Source organism: Mustela lutreola, chromosome 2, assembly GCF_030435805.1.
Source record: "Mustela lutreola isolate mMusLut2 chromosome 2, mMusLut2.pri, whole genome shotgun sequence".
In the NCBI taxonomy this organism is placed as follows: Eukaryota; Metazoa; Chordata; class Mammalia; order Carnivora; family Mustelidae; genus Mustela; species Mustela lutreola.
In genome coordinates, this window is record NC_081291.1 from 65,320,988 (window position 1) to 65,340,979 (window position 19,992).

Sequence of the window (19,992 nt, forward strand, 5' to 3'; positions counted from 1 at the left end):
GTTTGTTTTGTGAGATTAAGAGTCACTTATGGTTTGTCTCCCTCCCAATCCCATCTTCTTTCATTTATTCTTCTCGTACCCACTTAAGCCCCCATGTTGCATCACCACTTCCTCATATCAGGGAGATCATATGATAGTTGTCTTTCTCCGCCTGACTTATTTCGCTAAGCATGATACGCTCTAGTTCCATCCATGTTGTCGCAAATGGCAAGATTTCATTTCTTTTGATGGCTGCATAGTATTCCATTGTGTATATATACCACATCTTCTTGATCCATTCAGTCTTTTTTTTTAAGATTGTATTTATTTACTTGACAGAGATCACAAGTAGGCAGAGAGGCAGGCAGAGAGAGAGGGGTGAATAGGCTCCCCCCACTGAATAGAGAGCCAGATGTGGGGCTGGATCCCAGCACCATGAGATCGTGATCTGAGCTGAAGGCAGAGGCTTAACCCACTGAGCCAGCCACCCAGGTGCCCCCAATTTTTTCAGTCTTGAATGTAAGGTTCTGGTTTCCTGACCAATGGTAGATGGCATTTTCTACAGTAGCAGGTGTTTGGGGTATGTGCTATGATAAGTAAGGTATAGCTTGTGTTCTAAAAGGTTCGAATAAAATGAAATCATCTAAGAGAGAAGACAAGAAAAAGCAACAAGTAGCTTGTTCACACTAACTGAGAGTAGAATCATTCTGGGCTACTCAGACAATTGGAACTGCGCTGGTGATAACAATACATCCCCCACCAGCCTCAGGAAACCCCCATGGGAAAAACGCCCATTTTCCCTGGTGCCTTCTCATCATGAGTGCCCATCTGAGTTGGAGGAAGTCCTTTGCAATACTGAGCCCCTGCTGCAATACAGTGCAGTAATGGCACTGCCCATTACTGGCAAGATGCTGGGGGTACAAAGCAATTCCTTGTGAATCTGTCACAAATGGGGACCTTCGAGCCGTCTCCTGGCAGAACCCTTTTGAGGCTGAAAACCCTACTGATAGAAGAAAAGCCACGTTTTAAGCACTGGGTCCTGAGCACCAGTGCTCAGATGGTGGAAAAGGCTCAGATCTTCGCCTGGGTTTGGAAAAGTATTAGCCAGGAAGCATTTCTTAGCAGAGTGCTGCTGCCCTCCTGTGATTAACAGAACAAATGACCATGATCTTTTAGGTGCTCTGATTCCCTTCTGGATTTCGATGAATGAAAACCATGCATTCCTCTATTTCCCCATTTTAATTTAGATGGTAATCTCTGCTATAGGCATGGGTAAGGCGAAAGATATAAATTCTTCGAAATATAAAATAGAAGTTTTTTTTTTCCCAAGTACTGTATCTTTAATTCATAAACCTACTATTTTCCAGGAAAAAAAAAGTGGTATAAATATCTGTTTTTTGGCACTCACATAATAAATGTATTTTTATTTGTCTTCTTTCCACGTTACAGGGTAAATTCCTGGAGAGTAGGAAATGTTTTTGGTTCTTTGTCAGAGCCCATGTTCATAGCTCAATGAAGAGTACATGGTTTCCAGCAAATATTGTTGAATAACAAAATTGTAAGGCATAAAAGTTTACATTATTTTTCTCTCTATTTTTGCAGCAAACGTGGCAGGCAGTGGCTTTTTTATTTGATTATCTTATGCATAGATTATTGCCTTACGCCGCCTAGACCCATTTCCCGGTGCGTGAAGAATGCTTTCAGCACGGCAAACCTTGCAGCCTTTTCTTCAATATTCAAACTAAAGCAGGTCAGCAACTGCTCTTTACCTAGTTGAAATGCAAAGAAACGTTACCAAGATTTTTCATTAATCAGATTAACAAAGATCAGTAATTACTGTGGGTGATGATAAATTGAACTCTGCATTCTCTTTTGATGCTACTAAAAATGCAATTTAAGAAAATGTAATTATTTTATCTTAAATCCTTAAAATGTCCCTGTCATTTGATCCAGCTAACCACAAGGATGTTCATGACAACGATGTTGATAAAGTAGAAATTTTGTAAAATATTAAAAATAAGAAAATAAAATATAAACTATTTGATTGTCATTTAACAGTTTACATTATATAGCTAAATATACCATAGGTACAAATGGAGAAATGCTTATTGTAAATTCTATAGGGAAAATCAATTGGCTATTATTGTGTCTGTAAGTAGTTACTCTTGTCCACTCCATTGCATTGCCTGAGGTCATTGCTATTATACAAAGGACTGGTGACAGTGGGCATCCATGTCTTCTTTCTGTAGTGAAATGCTTTTAGAATCTTTCCATCGCATCAGCTGCCTGTTGTTGAATAGCAAACTTTCCTGAAGTGAAGCCGCTTGAAACAACAATCATTTCTTTGCTCACAGATAGTCAGTTTCTACAGAGCTGGGCAGGAATGACTTTCATCTGCTCCACATGGCATCCACAGAGATGGCTCAAACCAAGACTGGACAATCCACTTTCAGTATGCATCACTCCCATGGCTGGGAAGTAAATGCTGGCTGTCTGTTGGCAGTTCGGCTGTTCTAGAGTCTGGGAGCAAGGGGCATTGCTTCTTCTCCAGTGGGCTTCTCCTCAGTTTCTTGGGCTTCTTCACTGTGTGATAGTGGAGTTCCCAGAACAAATACCCCAAGAGATCCAGACAAAAGACAGTGGCATTTTTACTCTATCCTTGGAAATCACACACTGTCATTCCCACTGTTCCTGGGTTGGGGGAATCCCAAAGTCTCATTCACATGAAGAGAAGGACAAAGATTCCACCCATGAGGCAGTGGCAAGGTCATATTATATAATGAGCTTGCCTGACCAGAAATACTCTTATGTTCTAATTTTAGTATATGTGCTGTTGAAGGGAGCACAACATTCTTATATTCTAAAGTTGATACTTAACCTCCCTCGTTAACAGACATTGAAACACTTTATCCTCAACATGCCCCCCCTCTGCTCTTTGTATATATTTTATTGATTTTTTTTTCTTTTTCTCTTTCTTTAAAGATTTTATTTATTTATTTATTTGAGGGTTGGGGGAGGGAGGAGAGACCATTCGAAGTTGAGTCCCACTGAGCGTTGAGCCCAATGCTTGGCTCAATCCCTCCACCTGAGATCATGACCTGAGCCAAAACCAAGTAGGACTCTCAACCAACTCTCAACCAGACCCCCCCTTTCCTTTTCTCTTTTTGGTTTTTACGCCATAAATTGGATGCTTTATTGAAATCTCTAGTGTATGCCACCAAGCAATATATCTCTACAGAGTATTATTTCCATTTGTCTGTATTTGAGCTTCTTACAAATGAATTCACATATGAAGAATAATTTCTTTCTTTTTTTTTAAAGAGAGGGAAGCAGGCTCCCTGCTGAGCAGAGAGCCTGATGCGGGACTCGATCCCAGGACCCTGAGATCATGACCCGAGCCGAAGGCAGCGGCTCAACCCACTGAGCCACCCAGGCGCCCCTGAAGAATAATTTCTATTATGGACTCCTGGGACCCAGGACCCAGGACCCTGCATTGGGCTCCCTGCTCAGTGGGAAGTCTGCTTCTCCCTCTCCCACCCACCCTGCTTCTGCTCTCTCTCTCTGGCTGTGTCTTTTTCTGTCAAATAAATAAATAAAATCTTTTAAAAAGATAAAATAAATAAAAAAGAATAATTTCTGTTACCACTTTTTGCCCAAAGTTACATTTGCAGAGTTGATGCATGTCATTATGTGTAGCTGTGCTTTGTTCATTTTCATTGTTGCCTGGCACTCCGTGATGTAAATATATGACAGGTGATCAGCTGTGCTATAGGTGGACCATTGACTGTTTCCGGGGTTGTTGATTAACATTCTTGTCCACATATCCTAGTGCAAATAAGGGGGAAAGTAGTGATGCTGATGGAAGCTGTGAATATACGCGTTTCTTTGGCGTATATCCCTAAGAGGGATATTATAGATGCTTATGTTACTAAATAATACCAAACTGTACCAATGTATACTCCCACCAGTCAGTAGGGGAGTTCTTGTTCCAAAGTCCTGTTAGCCATAATCTGGTTTTGCCAGATTTTTTTCTCATTTATGGTAGCTTTGTAATGGAAAACAACTCCTTAATCCTACCTTAATCTCACCTTCCTGCAGGCCCCCTTTCCAAGGAGTTAAGAATGTTTTCCTGTGGGGCGCCTGGGTGGCTCAGTTGGGTAAGCACCTGCCTTTGGCTCCCTCAGGTTATGATTTCCAGGTCCTCCAGTGGAGCCCCATGTCTAGCTCTCTGCTCAGCGAGGAATCTGTTTCTCCCTTTCCCTCTGCCTCTCCCCTTGCTTGTGCGCTGTCTCTGTCTCTGTTATCTCTCCCAAATGCATTTTTCTTTTAATCTTAAAAAAAAAAAAAAAAAGAATATTTTCCCCTTCAAAGTTTGCCTCTTCTGCTGCATAGCTCATAACTGTTTGACTTGGTTGTACAGAAATATTTGGCTGAGTATATGGATACCAGATATAGAATGTGCCTCTATTAGCAAAACTCTGGATCTTTCCATTGCTGCTTTATTGGCTGGCCAGATTTAGCTGGAGTTCTTGTCTCTCTCATGAATTTGCTCAAAGCAGTCAAAAAATGGTCAACATAAGCCATCATTCTGAATCTTTCCTACCATTTCCCTAATGCTACAGATTTCATCAAATTGTAGTCTACCATCCAGAGCAATGTAGGTCTCAAAACCTGATCAAACTTTCTACCACCATGTAATTTGAGGTAGCAGCTTCTCAGCCTATGCCCAGCTACAAAAGTCAGAGGAGCTATTACTATGGAAGAAGGGAGGATGGACATGGGCGGATCACTAGCACTTGGTCACAGCTTCCATCAGCATCACTACTTTCCCCCTTATTAACTTTATTTTTGTTTTCTGGAAAAGTATTTATTTTGTCCTAGTTCTTGGATAAGAGAGCTGGGCTGACCATTTTTCTCATTTGACTATCTTTGGTCACTCTTGATGGGGAATACTCAGGTGCTCTTTTCCTCCTTGGCTGCTTTCAGGAACACTTTCTTTTTGGTGTTTCCATGATTCCTTACAACATAAAAGATGGGTTTTTAAAAATTGATCCCACTTAGGATGCCTGGGTGGCTCAGTGTGTTAAAGCCTCTGCCTTTGGCTCAGGTCATGTTTCCAGGGTCCTGGGATCGAGCCCCACATGGAGCTCTCTGCTCAGCATGGAGCTTGCTTCCTCCTCTCTCTCTGCCTGTCAAACAAATAAATAAAATCTTTTTAAAAATTTTAATTAAATTAAATTAAAAATAAAATAAAATTGATCCTACTTGGGGTACCTGGGTGGCTCAGTCAGCTAAGCATCTGCCTTCAGCTCAGGTCATGAGCTCGGCGTCCTGGATCAAGCCCCTCATCAGGCTCCCTTCTCAGTAGGAAGCCTGCTTCTCCCTCTCCCATTCCCCATGATTGTGCTTGCTCTCTCTCTTTCTCTCTTTCTGTTAAATAAATAAATAAATTGATAGATGATAGACAGATAGATAGATAGAAAATTTTTAAAAAATAATTAATCCTACTTGGTACATAGTGGGATTCCTGAATTTGTGGATTCATGAGAGTTTCAGGAAGTTCTTAGCCTTTTCTCTTTGACACTGACTGTTCTCATTCTCCTGCTGCAATTTCCAACTAGATGTGTGACTTTCTCACTGTAACTTCTATGTATCTTAACTTCTCTGATTTTTTGTCCTTCTGTCCCTGTTTTCCTTGTAAATTTTTTATGTTTTTCTAGTTCACCAAACTTCTCTCCAACAGAGTTCTTATTGATAAACAGAGGTCTTATTGATAAACCTGTCCATTGTATTTTAAATTGTGATGATCGTACTTCTTCATTTCTAAATTGCAAATATAGTATTAATAGACTTTGTTTTGAAAAACCAATTTACTTAACAGAATTATATCTATATGAAATGATATACACTAATACAAAAAATAATAATCCTCTATAAGGGATTTTGAAACAAATGTCAAAACAGCCTATTATCTCCTTCAGGTTTGAAAGCCTCTGAGGCCCTGGGGCACCTGGGTGACTCAGTGGGTTAAACCTCTGCCTTCAGCTCAGGTTATGATCGCAGAGTCCTGGTATCGCGCCCCGCATAGGGATCTCTGTTCAGCAGGGAGCCTGCTTTGCCCCTCTCTCTGCCTGGCTCTCTACCTACTTGTGCTCTCTCTCTCTCCGTCAAATAAATAAATAAAATCTTTAGAATAAGAAAGAAAAAAAGAAAGCCTCTGAGGCCCTGAGCAGAGTCCTATGCATGGATGGCCATGGTAGTCTGGAGGACTACTTTCTCATGCTTAACACTGTAACTTTCTCTTGCAAATCATAAATGGAAGACACCTGTAGTTTGGGATTGGGTACTGAATAGAAGGAAATGCAGAGGTCAGTGGCCAAGGAGGTAGTGGAGGGCCTTTTGGTGGGGACATGGTGGACACTTCTGGCAATATGGGGTGATTTTTGTACCAGGGTGAACTGAGCCAACCACCCACAGAGAGGGGAGAGTGCGCCTTGGGACATTGCCTTTCAGTGAGGGTATATCAGGGAGCAGAACTGGGGTAGATGTCTATGCAGTTAGAGACTTTTTCCTGGTCCCCAACTCATTTCCAGAAATATCTAAAGGAAAAGGGAAGGAAAAAAAATGTAGGTGACTTTTCTGTGAGGCAGACAGTGTAGATCTACAGCTTTCACACAGTATGGACTCCAAAAGACTCTAGGGCCTATGGTAAAGGCCCCCACCTCCCCAAGGATAGACCTCTCTCATCTCCACTTGGTGAGACTGGGCTGAGATTCCTCCTTGCAGAGGGATTTCTTTACTCTCTTTTGATTCTCCCCAATGATTCTTTCCATTGGCTTCTTTTTATAGTTAATGCCTATGACACTTGTTTTAGACATATCTTCTCCATGTTCCCATCATCCTCACTTCTGTTCCCATAGAAAATGGTTTACTTGTTAACCAAGTACTTGCCTTCCCAAAATATAGGTCACAAGATCAGAAGCTTTGTTTTCATTCACTACTCTTTTCCCAGTGCTTAGAATAACGTTTGGCCTAGAGTATGTCCTCAATAAATATTTGTTGAATGTTGAATACTTATTTCACTTGAGATTCTTTGCAGAGATAAAATTGGATAATTCTCGGGTTATTCCTAAGTGAAGCCTGTTGCACTTACCACCTGAAATATGACAGGTTCTGGTCTACTGAATAAGTACAATGTGTGGCATGTAGGCTTGGAACAGGTTTTTCACAGATGGAATTTAGTAACATCATTCTTGCCATGCACAAAGGGTCTGGATTGCTCAGGCAGTCAGAAACCCCATGGCAACAGTGACATTTACCATTGGATATTTACATTATTTAGAATATGGATTAAGCTGCTACAACAGGATTCCTAATAGTGGCTTTAAAATATCTTGAGTGTCTAGCAATAAATTTACCAAAAGATGTACAAAACCTCTTTGGGAAAAATTATGAAATTTTATTGAGGGAAGGACATAAAATGAAAACCTGGCAAGATATGTAGGTTGTTCGTACATTGAAAAACTCAGTGTCAGTCAATACTGCTCTAAAGTATAGAATCAATACAATCCCAGCTGGATTTATAGTGGAATTGTACTAATTAATTTTTAAAATGTGCATAACAATACAAAATTATCAGTAATAGCCAGGACTCTCTTGAAGAGAAGAGGAAGGAAGGAAGATTGCCATACCTATTGCCATGCTAGATTATAAAATTCTAGTAAAGATGAAGAACAGTGTGGCCTTGCCCCAGGGACTGAGGCCTAAGGCAGGGGTAGAATAGAGAGACCAGGATCAGACCTTGCATGGATGGTCTCTGGACTTTGAGAGGCAGCAGTTCTGAGCAGTGATGAAAGGGGGGTGTTTTCATAACAAGATACTGAGGGTTGTGGTTGCATTTTCATAGGACTTTGTATACTATTGTGAAACCGTCTGGCATTATCTGGTGCAGTTAGAGTTGAAGGCCACAGTGGGGAAATTTTGGTGCACCAAGACTATCAAGCATGCTCAAAGTAGTTCTGTTGATAATGGTCAGAACATGGAAACAACCCAAATGGCCATTGCAGGATATTGATGTCATTGATGATTCCGTAGGAACATGGCAATAGGATGAAAAGCAGAAAAATAGCACTGAAGGCAAGAAGTAAATCACACAAGGGGCACCTGGGTGGCTCAGTCAGTTAAGCATTGGACTCTTGATTTTGGCTCAGGTCATGATTTCAGGGTTGTGAGATCATGCCCCGAGTCAGGCTCCACAGTGAGTATGGAACCTGCTTAAGATTCTCTCTCTCCCTCTGCCTCCCTCAAAATTAAAATTAAAATTAAAAAGAAGCAAACAACACATGAAAATATGCTATGATTCCATTTATAGGAAACTCAAAAACAGGGAAACTGGACAATTTTTTTTAAATTTTATTATTTATTTGACACAGAAAGAGAGATAGAGAGAGAGGGAACACAAGCAGGGGGAGTAGGAGAGGGAGAAGCAGGCTTCCCACTGAGCAAGAAGCCTGACGTGGGGCTCAATCGCAGGACCCTGAGATCAGGACCTGAGCCAAAGGCAGACCCTTAATGACTGAGCCACCCAGGCACCCTGAAACTGGACAATTCTTAATTAAAAGGGCACACTTAGGTAAAACAATCAAGTCAACCAAGGGATTATGCTAGAGGAGGTCTGTGACTTCAGGGGGCAAGCAAGTAACAGGAGGCTCACATGGTAACCTCCTCAGGTCCTACCACCTTTCTATTTCAAAACCCATGCAATGAGTACAGAGGCTTTCATTTGATTCTTATTTTTCTAGAATATACAAATATATCTTTTGTGGTCATCTGCATGCATGATGCATTTTACAATTAAAAATTCTTTTTAGGGGCACCTTGATAGCTCAGTGGGTTAAGCCTCTGCCTTTGGCTCAGGTCATGGTCTCAGGGTCTTGGGATTGAGCCCTGCCTGCTCCCCCACCCCCGCCCTGCCTGTCTCTCTGCCTACATGTGATCTCTCTCTCTCTGTCAAATAAATAAATATTTTTAAAAAATAAAAATTCTTTTTAAATTATGCATGAACAAAAGACCATATGATACACAGTATGAGTGTTTGCTACATGCCAGGATCCAGGCTAATTGCTGTGGCAACAATCTCTGAATCACAACCCCATGATTATCCCCATGCTGGGGCCACTTGGGCCACTGGGAGACATCTATTGCTCAGGGCCACACATGAGGAAGGAGCTAGGTGGGGCTTTCTTTCATTATCTCAGGCATAGCTGATTCCAAAGCCAGCTCTGCAATCTGCCTCACTCATAGCACATGATGTCGAGGGTAATGCAACAGCCAGAGTCCTTTCACAGGTCACCTGTGACCTGTGGGTGGTGGCCCAGACCAGACCCAGTCTCACCCACCCCTTCACCAGAAGACCTCAACCCAAGCCAGCCTTGGGGAGTGCAGCATGTCCCTGAAACACCATGTAAGACTGCTGCTTTGACCTAGGGGAGCAGACGGTAATACCCTAGGGAAGGTTGAGGGCAGGTGATGATGAAGTGGCCTTGAGCTCTGTGCTGCCAAATAACATGCAAGAGTGGGCACCTCAAGCCTTGGGGGGAGCCTGAGGCTTGTCACATGGAATTCAACCCTCCAGCTCTTTCTTAAACACTCTGTAAATCTCTAAGACTTCTTAAAATATTTTTAAAGATTTTATCAGAGAGAGAAGGAGGGAAAAGAGAGAGAGAAAGCATGCAAGTGGGTAGAAAGGCAGAGGGAGGAGAGAGAGTCCCAAGCAGGCCCCATTCCCAGCATGTAGCCCAAGGCAGGGCTTGATCTCACGATCCTGAGATCATGACCTGAGCCAAGGTCAAAAGTTGGATGCTTAACCAAGCCACCCAGACACGTCTAAGATTTATTCTTAATCAGTTTCTCTGTTCATTCAGAGTACTCACCCCCTACAATCTGTGAAGTGTCAAGGTCTGTGTTAGGCTGAATTCAGTAGGGATGCTGATTTGCTTTTGCACTGGGATGTAGTAAGAAACGTTTTCTATGGAAGGAGAAACTCCCAAGGTAATTAAGAAAGTAGAGGGAGAAAAGGGGGAACTCTACCAAACTTCTGGGTGGAATTCAGTTTCTCTAAGTTTAGAAGACAAACCCCAAAAAGTCCATCAAGAGCTGGAAGCTGTGGTAAGAACAAAAAAATCTTACGCTGGAGGTTTCTTCTTATGGGAAGTATTGTTTCCACAATAGAGAGAAAAAAAAGCATAAGCCATGTATTGTTCACAAAGTTTCCAAGGTCAGGTGGGACAAAAGAACTGAGTGTGTTACTACGTCCTGAAAGACTGTGCTAGTGTGAATAGCAATGGAGAGGTGCTGAGGGAAAAAGAGGAGGCAGCCCATTTGGTCAAATAAAATGCAGGGCAGGGGCGCCTGGGTGGCTCAGTGGGTTAAGCCGCTGCCTTAGGCTCAGGTCATGATCTCAGGGTCCTGGGATCAAGTCCCGAATTGGGCTCTCTGCTCAGCGGGGAGCCTGCTTCCTTCTCTCTCTCTCTGCCTGCCTCTCCATCTACTTGTGATTTCTGTCAAATAAATAAATAAAATCTTTAAAAAAAAAAAAAAATGCAGGGCAGGGGAGGGAGGGTGGGAAGGTCCTCCTAGGCCAGCGGTCCCCAGGAAGACTCAGGGCTGCCAGTGGGGGAAAGCTGCCAGCAGCACATTTCAGGGTGAATACCTGGAGGGGGGCATTAATTTGTCACTTAGCTTCAGCAGGGCTTAGGGACTAACCATCTGGTAGGCACCACTGAGCCACAAAGTCAGTTTGGATTTATTTAAAATGCCCCTTCCAGTTCATGCTGGCTTTAAAGGTATTGGCTTGGGGCACCTGGGTGGCTCAGTGGGTTGAGCCTCTGCCTTTGGCCCAGGTCATGATCTCAGGGTCCTGGGATCAAGTCCCGCATCAGGCTCTCTACTCAGCGGGGAGCCTGCTCCCTCCTCTCTGCCTACTTGTGATCTCTCTTTCTCTGTGTCAAATAAATAAAATCTTTAAAATAAAATAAAATAAAGGTCCTGGCTCTGCAGCCATGGGGCAGCTATGTTGTCCTGGAGGGGGAGTGACTTAGGTTTGAATCACCTTGTGGTCCTGGGTTGGAGCAATCTCAGCAGCTATTGACAGAAGGAACACAACTAATTCTCCTGGAGGCAAGAAGAGGGTATGAGGGCAAGCTAAGTCCAGGTGGTAAGTATAACTACCACCCTTAGAACAGTGTATTACTTAAAATATAACATACAAGAAATTGTGCTAGCCATCAAGCACGTTTAGATATACCCTTAAGAAAAACAGGTACTGGCAACAGGACTGTTGGGCACCTTGAAGCCGAGCTGCGGGGAACGCCGAGCCCACTAAGGGGGTGGGGATGGACAACACAATGCCTGTTTCTTTTTTGTTTTCTCCCCTAATCCAGGGACCATCTGTGACTAATTAGATGATCCCTTTGAATGCTTGCTCAACTATAAATATTATACTACTAGACCAGATATACCCTGCTTATCTGTAAGACTTATAATCAATGTATAACTCCTATTCCTTGTTTATCTACAAGGATGATTAATGTATGGCCTTCTTCCACTCCTGTGATTACTAGTAATATGGGACTGAGTTGTTTGGAAGTCTTTTCTACTGTTATCCCCAGCTCCCTTTCTCTTGCAGCTAACTTGCACCATCAAGAAGCAGCACGTGAGATCTGTAAGAAATTCCACTTGGATCTCTTGGCTGCATCATGCTGGGCATAAATGAACTATGCCAAGAGAAGCCAGCTTGTAGTCCCATACCTCTAAATTTAGGTTTAGGAATTAAAAAGATTCTAGGGGGGAAAAGCCTGTTTGTGGAACATACTACAGGAATGAGAGGAGACAAATGCCCAAGCAAGGGGAAAAAGTTAACACAAGGGCTCTAGGTTGGAGGTTCTGGCCATTAATACACACAGCTTGGGAGCAGGGATGGAGGTTGGGCCAGCAGTTGCCAGACGGGAGTCAGATTTTAATGCCAGCATTATTCTCCAGAATATAGATTAAGTTGGCAGGAAATGCCTTTTCCTGTTCCTTGTTCCCTGAACTGGCCCCCTCCACCCAAAACATACTAATAGGCTGTTAGTCCAATCTACACATCTCCTCCACTCCCAATTTTCTTCCTGCTCCTCCTTCTGCCCTGTCCCTCCCTCTAGCCATCCTGATTCCAGGAGTTAACTGGTGTTACTGACCATTTGCAACACTAAAAGTGCTGTGGATTCAAATTCTAAAGCATGTTGGAGCTTTGCAGGTTTATGGTAGAGGCATCCAAACTTGCTCTGCACACAGCCAGTGCAGAATCCCCACAAAGCTGATGATGCTTGAGTCATCAAGTCCCTTCACTGCCCCTGCACTACTGTCAAGAGGCCCAGGAGCAGGTCACATACATCTTTATAGGTCTTCCAAAAGGGGAGTAAATCAATTTAACTCATTCTTCCTCAAAATCTGGGTCCACCCTATTTCTCTATAATTTTTAATGGGTCAAATGTTATTGTGAAATCAGTGCAGGAGAGTACTCCAAGTATTTTAAATATAATACCAGAGGTCACTGAAAAGCAATTTACTCAAACTCTGGTTCTCCAGAATTTTAGAGGACAGATGGCAAAAAAAAAAAAAAAAAAAAAAAAGCTTCAGGTCCCATCCTGAAAAAATATTCCCAGGGTTACCATCCATTTACATTTAAATCTATTTTTTTTTAGAGAGTACACACCAATGGGGTGGTGGGGAGACAATCTTAACCAGATTCCACGCCCATGGGGCTCTATGCCACAACCTCTGAGATTATGACCTCAGCTGAAATCATGGGATGCTCAACTGACTGAGCCACCCAGGCACACCTAACTCTATTTTCAGAACAGCTATTCCTTTTGCAAAAAGGAAGAACTCTCAAGTAAGAAGCACTATCTTTTATCTAAAGTGGGCTTTAGAAGTAAAACAGAAGTCAAGACCTGAAGTATGAAGTAATCCCAGGCATTTCTTGATCTGGAATGCGAAATAAACAGAAACGGACACGACTTTTACAAACTGTTTATTTTCCGTCAACCTTATTTCCATTTTGTTTGCCTTTGTGGAAGAGCAGCTTAAGACCACTCAGTGGTTGTTCCTACCCATTCAGTGGCCTGAGCAGTGGGAGCTGCAGACCAGTCTTCAGTGGCCGGCTGGGCGCTCCAGTCTTCTGTTAAGGAAACCAAGAAAACATAATCAGCCCCACTCCCACCAACACTGGGCCTTGATTTCTACCAAATACACATTTCAAGGGACAAACACCCAAGGCAAGACCACTTCAAAACCACCCGGTATTAGTGCAGCTACAGTGCACTGGGATTAGAATCTTTCAATGCAAATACACAGCTGTGGAGATCCTTCAAAAGTTAGATTAAGAATACCAAAAATGCAAACCACGGATCACAACACATACCAGTAGGGAACTGCTGAATAGGCACAGAGGGCACCTGCACGCCTTCAGACCAGTCTGCAACTTCAGGCTGAGTAGCCGTGAACTCAGGAGCTGGAGCCGTCCATTCACCCTGGAATTCTTCCTTGGTCACAGCCTTTTCAGCAGCAGCCTGCTCTTCCTTTTCAATCTGGTTAAAGGGAGGAAAATGTTTATAGAAACAATTTTATGTCAAAGAAACAGACCAAGATGTCTGATTTGCTTATGTAACCACATGCCTTTGTGGAGGAAGCTTACCTCTTCAGGATCCCTGTAGAAGTAGAGATCAGGCATGACCTCCCACGGGTGTTCACGAGAAATGGTGCCACGCATGCGCAGAACTTCCCTGGCCAGCATCCACCACATCAGACCCACCGAGTGAGCTCCCTGCAAGAGCACCAGGTTAAGAAATGACACTTGGGTCATCCCCAACAGCATGCACCTCCCACTGTGTTCCATCATCCAGACCTTTGGTACCAACAAAATAGACATGTTTTACACTGGTACTAAAACATCTCTTTGGATGATTCTTATGTGGAATCAAGACTTTGAGACTAGTAAACTGGACCAATTTGAGCTGTATGCAACCCACCTTTTTTAGGACCTTATAGCAGGATTCACCAAGTTGCTCTGAAAATTGAAAAGGTCCAGTAATGTGAGAAGCCGAAACAGTTAAGAAATACGGAGAAAAGCAGAAGAAAACACAGACCGTTTAAAAAATGATTTCTTCTTAAAGCTGACACACCTGAATTATACTTGTAGCAAGAATTACTATCAAACTCCACTCATTGGGCCAGAGACCCTTGTGGTGTTAGCGAAAAGACTTGCCCCTCGTGTAGCACACTACCTACACTTGTGAGTTCATCGGCCAGCCAGCAGCCTCAACTCCAAGCTCTAACAATGTGCAGAAGAATGCCCAACTGTTTCAAGAGTATTCACTCTTGAGGCTCTAGTGTACGTCCTAACACTGTTACCTTGTTGTTGCAAGGGATGGCAATGTCCACATAGCGCAGAGGAGAGTCTGTGTTACACAGAGCAATGGTAGGCAGGTTAACATAAGATGCCTCTGTAAGAGGCTGGTGGTCAGCCCTGGGATCAGTAACCACCAGAAGTCTTGGCTCTCGGAAGGCTGCCTGGATCTGGTTAGTGAATGTTCCAGGAGTGAAGCGGCCAGCAATGGGAGTGGCTCCAGTTGCAGCAGCAAATTTCAGCACAGCTCGCTTAAAAAGTTAACATTGAGAGTTAGCAGTGCTCCAGAGATGGCATCACAGAACCCCCCCAAGTGTCCCCAAGCAGACACCCAGGTCTGTAAGCACCTGAAGGAGCCCCTCCTATCTTCCCTCCTCAACAATGAAAACACCAAAGCACTTCACACACCCAGCAATTCTGTGTGCTCTGTGCTACCTGAGACCTAGTTACAGAACTAGGGCCCAGAAATGCTAAGCATACCCCACACCCAAGCTCTCTGCCTGGAATGCACTCCCCACTCTCAATCCCTGAGGGTACCTGTGGCTCCCTGGCTTCCTCACATCTGCATGCTCCATGACCTCACCACCTGGTTTCAAGAACCAAGAAAGCCACTCTTGTGAGTGACTTGGGCAGGTTATGCTCGTACTTCCAACACGGTCATGAAAATGAAATTCATCAATACAGACAACAAAACTGTGTCTGACATCAATAAGCACTTCCGTAATCTGGTCCAATTTCATCAAAGCTACCCTACACAAAGCAAGAATATACCCACTTTGTTTCTCTTCCCTTACTTTTTACCTCCATGAAAACGTTATTTCCTCCCTGGGACTAATAATACATTATAATTAAAACAAAACAAAACAAAACATACTTCCTGCAACCCTGCAGACTTGCTATCTTCCTGCTATATCCCAAACCCCTAGCAACACCGCCTGGACCAATATAGATGCTCAGTAAATTTTTGCTGAGGGAAGAAGCCAGGAGAGGTGTCACCAAGTTCATTCTATAGTAGAATTAAAAACTGTTTACCACCACGCACCAAACTTTAAATCCTGTCACAAGTCAGCCTCTGGGGAATAGCCCCCTCCACTGCAAAACACACCCTAAATTCACGGAAACCAGTTCTACCATCAACTAAGTACAAAAGAACCCATCTCACTACACAATTTACACACCTGTCAAAATCTAAGTCAAGCATCTTTTTCAAATTAGAAATGGGCTGATACCCTTGCTAGAGTTCTTAATCTAGTGGACTCTTGAACACCAGTTTAAACCAGGCACGTCCACCTACATGTTGACTTTTTTCCCCTTTACAGTACTGCGTAGTATTTTCCTTTCTAGCTTGTATTTTTTTCCCTAAAAACATAGTATATACTACATATACAAAATAAACTAATCAACTGCTTATCTTTCTTATGGGTGAGGCTTCTGAAGGTGAAGAGTAGGCTATCAGTAAAGTTTCTGAGGAGTCAAGTTAAACAGATTTTTGGTCATGCATGAGGTCGGTGCCCCTGATTCACGGTGTTTTTCAAGGGTCAACTGTAAATCAATTTTCGGGACATTCATTAGTTTCTTCAACAGAAAAACAATTGCCAAAACAGAAATGGGGGCAAAATACAAGTTTTGTCCCACTGGCATTTAAAAAGTTACTTAGTGCTGGCAAAGATTCTTAATCTTAGAGACCTGATGAGTCTTGGAGGACTAGTATCCTACTAGAAAACCAGTTTTCAAGAACAAAACTGAAGCTCAACAAACCACCAGATGCCAAGTATTATGAATCCTGAAAACCTCGAATACTGGCAATCCAAGATTTGTATAAGTAGTTAAATTAGACTATTTTCTATTTTCCTCTACTTTCCCCTGCATCCCACAGTATCTGTAAGCTTATTTTTTATAATAAAAACCAAGTATACTGCTTACAAACCTGGCCCGTATTCCTGGACGATATGACACTAACATCAGCTGGGTTTTCAATGGCAACAATGGCACGAGCTGCCAACAGAAGCTTCTCCCAGGTCCTCTTCAGATTTATGATGTAGATACCTACATGACAGCAGAAAAGTTTTTTAACACCCGACCTAATTTGCGATTTATTTTCTTCTAAAAAAATTCAGTGTAGCAGAGAGTACTATCAAACTCCAGTCATAGAGGCAAGCTCTACTGGTGTTAGCGAAAATCCTGCAGTTTTTATAGCACACTTCCGACACTCAGAAGTTCATGGGCCACGGCTGGCCTCAACCTTGAGCTTTAATAGTGTGCAGCCTTGACTCAGTAAACAAAGGACATCATTTTCTCTTCCTGCGTTAAGCCCCCCTCAGGTCTGCATATGGATTCCTCCTTCAAGTTCTCACCCACTTTCTAGTCTCTAGCCACTTTCCTTACAACCTGTCTCCAAGCCAAATTAAGCCAAAACTGCTTTACAACATGCCACTCCCAAGCTTATGTCCTTCAGTGGCCTCTGAGCTGAAGCATTCCCTTGCCCAAGATGCCTTATAAAGGCATCACAACCTACCTTTTCTTTTTCTAGTACCTTCCAAGCCTAATTGCTCCTTCCCATCTCTTGCTCTACTTTACTGTCAAAACTCAAACAAAACTGTGTCAGTACCTGTGAAATACAAGGCACTATAAAGCTAATGAGCTTCCTCATCTTTGTATCTCGTAGCTCTTACATAGAGCAACCCAAGTCCCCTAACCTATCAGTAGACATACTCTTACCCTGCAGTCCAGAAAGCTTTTCTTCCCAAAACACTAACATCAGCTGGGTTTTCAATGGCAACAATGGCACGAGCCCAGAACACTGTTTTTAATTTTTTAATTTCTTTCAAGTTATCTCTTATGTCCAACATGGAGTCAAACTCAAAAGACATCGAGTAACATCTCTACCGTGCCAGCCAGGCACCCCACTTTTACTTAATTTTAAAGCTTAATTCCAAAATAGTGATCTGATTTCATTGATTACTTAGCTGGAATGCCCCTCCCCCCAAATCAAAGCAAGGACTGACCATCACTTTTCCTTTTGTAGATGTACTGTTCCATCTGGAAGTCAAGGTTGGTGCCACCTAAATGGGTTCCTGCTGCAAGGAATTTGAGGACATCCTCCTCCTTCATTTGCAGGACATCAAGGGCTCCGGACATTGTGTAAGTTTCCCTTTAAGTTACGATGGGAACCTAAAAAACAAGTTAACAATCCAGTCCTTTGCATTCCAGTGATTTAAGTGGGTAAGGGATCAGGTGCACTGTAACTACTGCAGAGCCATACAGCTTCACAGCTAAATGCAACCCAAGGACCACACCTTTCAGTTTACAGTCTACTGGGATGAGACACAATACACCAGACATAGACCACACATTATTAAGCAACAGCACATCTTAATGAATGTGGAGATGGGAAAAACACCCAGATAATTAAGACGAAAATGGTGAATTGCCACTTAACACTCCAGAGTAACCCAGAATAAAGGTTATGGATGAGCAAAGGCAGCACAGAGGCAGACAAGTTTATTTTCAAGCAGACTGCAGGTGGACGCTTCAGAATTATTTCCCTCTGGGGTTACAACTAACTTTCTGCAAAACCCTGCCAAGAATCTTAACACACGGTGAACTACCAGCCCAAACTGCTGCTGTAAATGTGTGCCGGGGCCTGAGGTCACGGCCGAGTGCCGCGGTCCGAAGCGATGGCAGCACGGTGCGTTGGCACGGCTTTCTGCACCCCCGCCACCCAGCCCGCAGGCCCGTGCGCACCCTCGCCCAGCGCCCCGGCTCCAGCACGACCTCCACGAGCTCCCGGGGAATTGTGGGAATTCGCGGGCCCGGGCCGGCCACGTGCGGGCTGCCGGAGGGAGGTAGAACGCGCCGGCAGGAGACAGACCCGCTCTGCCTGATGGCTTCTGTCCCCGTCCTCACACCCCCTCACTCAAGCAGGAAACTGTTCTGGTGACTTGGGGACGCTGGAGAACCCCACCAGGAACTCACGCGAAACAACGCCGTATGGACCCTTCCCCGGGTAGCGCGGAAAAGACAGGCGAGCGGAAATGACGCCATTATATACTCCGCCACCAGCCAATGACAACAAAAAAAGCCCAGCGGAAGGGCGGACTGGAGCTCTAGCCCAGAGGGACCGTTTGCGACGGCAGTGCTTTCCGGCGCCGCGAAGACGTTCCGCGCTGTGCGGCCGTCCCTGCAGTACTTCGTCAGGAACGCGCGCCTGAGGCCTGCTGGCGATGACGGTTTGAATTTTCGCGCAACGTGAAGAGGGTTCCTGTCCGAAGCTACAGTTTGCGCCCGTGAGAAGCTGTTGGACACAACGTGCGCAAGTATTCGATCAACAGAAGCTGGAAAAATTATTTTCATTCTTTGGAGAACAATTTGGCAGAACGTAATTCAGTTTTTTAAAAGTTGACTTTTCGGGAATTTTCCTGAAAAAATTAAAAGGAAAAGACTGTACAAATGGTTAAGACTTTTTGTTTTTTTGTTTTTTTTTTTTTAAGACCAGGAATATAGGTTATTAAAAGTATATTCTGTTCATATAGTAGTATGCAGCCACTGAGGAATATTCAAATACGCCACGTACAAACAAGAATTGCAGGATGAGGGAGATTATTTAAAAAAAAAAAAAAAAATTGAAGCCCGTTCAACTGTACTTCAATTAAAAAGAAAAGGAGGGGTTAAGTCCATTAAGCTGATGTTGGCTCTGGTTATGAGCTCATAGTCCTGAGAGAGCCCCGCTTAGGGCATGGAGCTTGCTTAAGATTCTCTCCCCTATGGGACGTCTGGGTGGCTCAGTTGGTTAAGCAGCTGCCTTCCGCTCAGGTCATGATCCCAGCGTCCTGGGATCGAGTCCCACATTGGGCTCCTTGCTCGGCAGGGAGCCTGCTTCTCCCTCTCCCTCTGCCTCTGTCTGCCATTCTGTCTGCCTGTGCTCACTCTCCCCCCCCCTCTCTGATAAATAAATAAAATCTTAAATAAATAAATAAAAAATTAAAAAAAAAAAAAAGATTCTCTCCCCTCTCTCCACTGCTCCCCAGGGAAGGGGTCTCTCTCTTCCTGAAAAAAGAAATAATAATAATCGAAGTCCTATACGTTAAAATATGATTTAAAAAATACATAAGGGACGCCTGGGTGGCTCAGTTGGTTAAGCAGCTGCCTTCGGCTCAGGTCATGATCCCAGCGTCCTGGGATCGAGTCCCACATCGGGCTCCTTGCTCAGCGGGGAGCCTGCTTCTCCCTCTGCCTCTGCCTGCCATTCTGTCTGCCTGTGTTCGCTCTCTCCCCCTCTCTCTCTCTGATAAATAAATAAAATCTTTAAAAAAAAAAATAAAATAAAATAAAATAAAATAAAAAATACATAAGAAAAAAAAATTAAAAAAAAATAAAAAATACATAAGATACTAAATTATATAGTAGTTTTCAACCTTGGCTGCACTGGAGAATCATTTGGAGAGCTTTTAAACATATGCTAAGGCTCAATTTTTAAAATCCGATTTTTAAAATTGAGGTATAATTGAGATAAAACATTTCAGTTGTACTACATAGCCTGTATATATTGTGAAATGATCACCACAATA

General features: G+C 43.3%; 1 protein-coding gene and 2 non-coding genes across 3 annotated transcripts; all 3 read right to left on the reverse strand.

Annotated features, from left to right (window-relative positions):
• Nucleotides 1-13,034: 13,034 nt before the first annotated feature.
• Nucleotides 13,035-18,531, reverse strand: RPSA (ribosomal protein SA). The gene is made up of 7 exons (XM_059162015.1): nt 18,401-18,531; nt 17,431-17,596; nt 16,353-16,471; nt 14,431-14,676; nt 13,715-13,843; nt 13,442-13,607; nt 13,035-13,198 (listed from the first exon to the last, which is right to left on the reverse strand). The coding sequence occupies exons 2-7, from the start codon at nt 17,561-17,563 to the stop codon at nt 13,104-13,106; spliced, it is 888 nt and encodes a 295-aa protein (XP_059017998.1). The 5' UTR covers nt 17,564-17,596; nt 18,401-18,531; the 3' UTR covers nt 13,035-13,103.
• LOC131826241 (small nucleolar RNA SNORA62/SNORA6 family) lies at nt 14,211-14,365 on the reverse strand. Its single transcript, XR_009351493.1, has one exon. It is a non-coding gene; the product is annotated as a small nucleolar RNA SNORA62/SNORA6 family (small nucleolar RNA).
• On the reverse strand, nt 16,540-16,690 carry LOC131826242 (small nucleolar RNA SNORA62/SNORA6 family). Its single transcript, XR_009351494.1, has one exon. It is a non-coding gene; the product is annotated as a small nucleolar RNA SNORA62/SNORA6 family (small nucleolar RNA).
• Nucleotides 18,532-19,992: the final 1,461 nt, after the last annotated feature.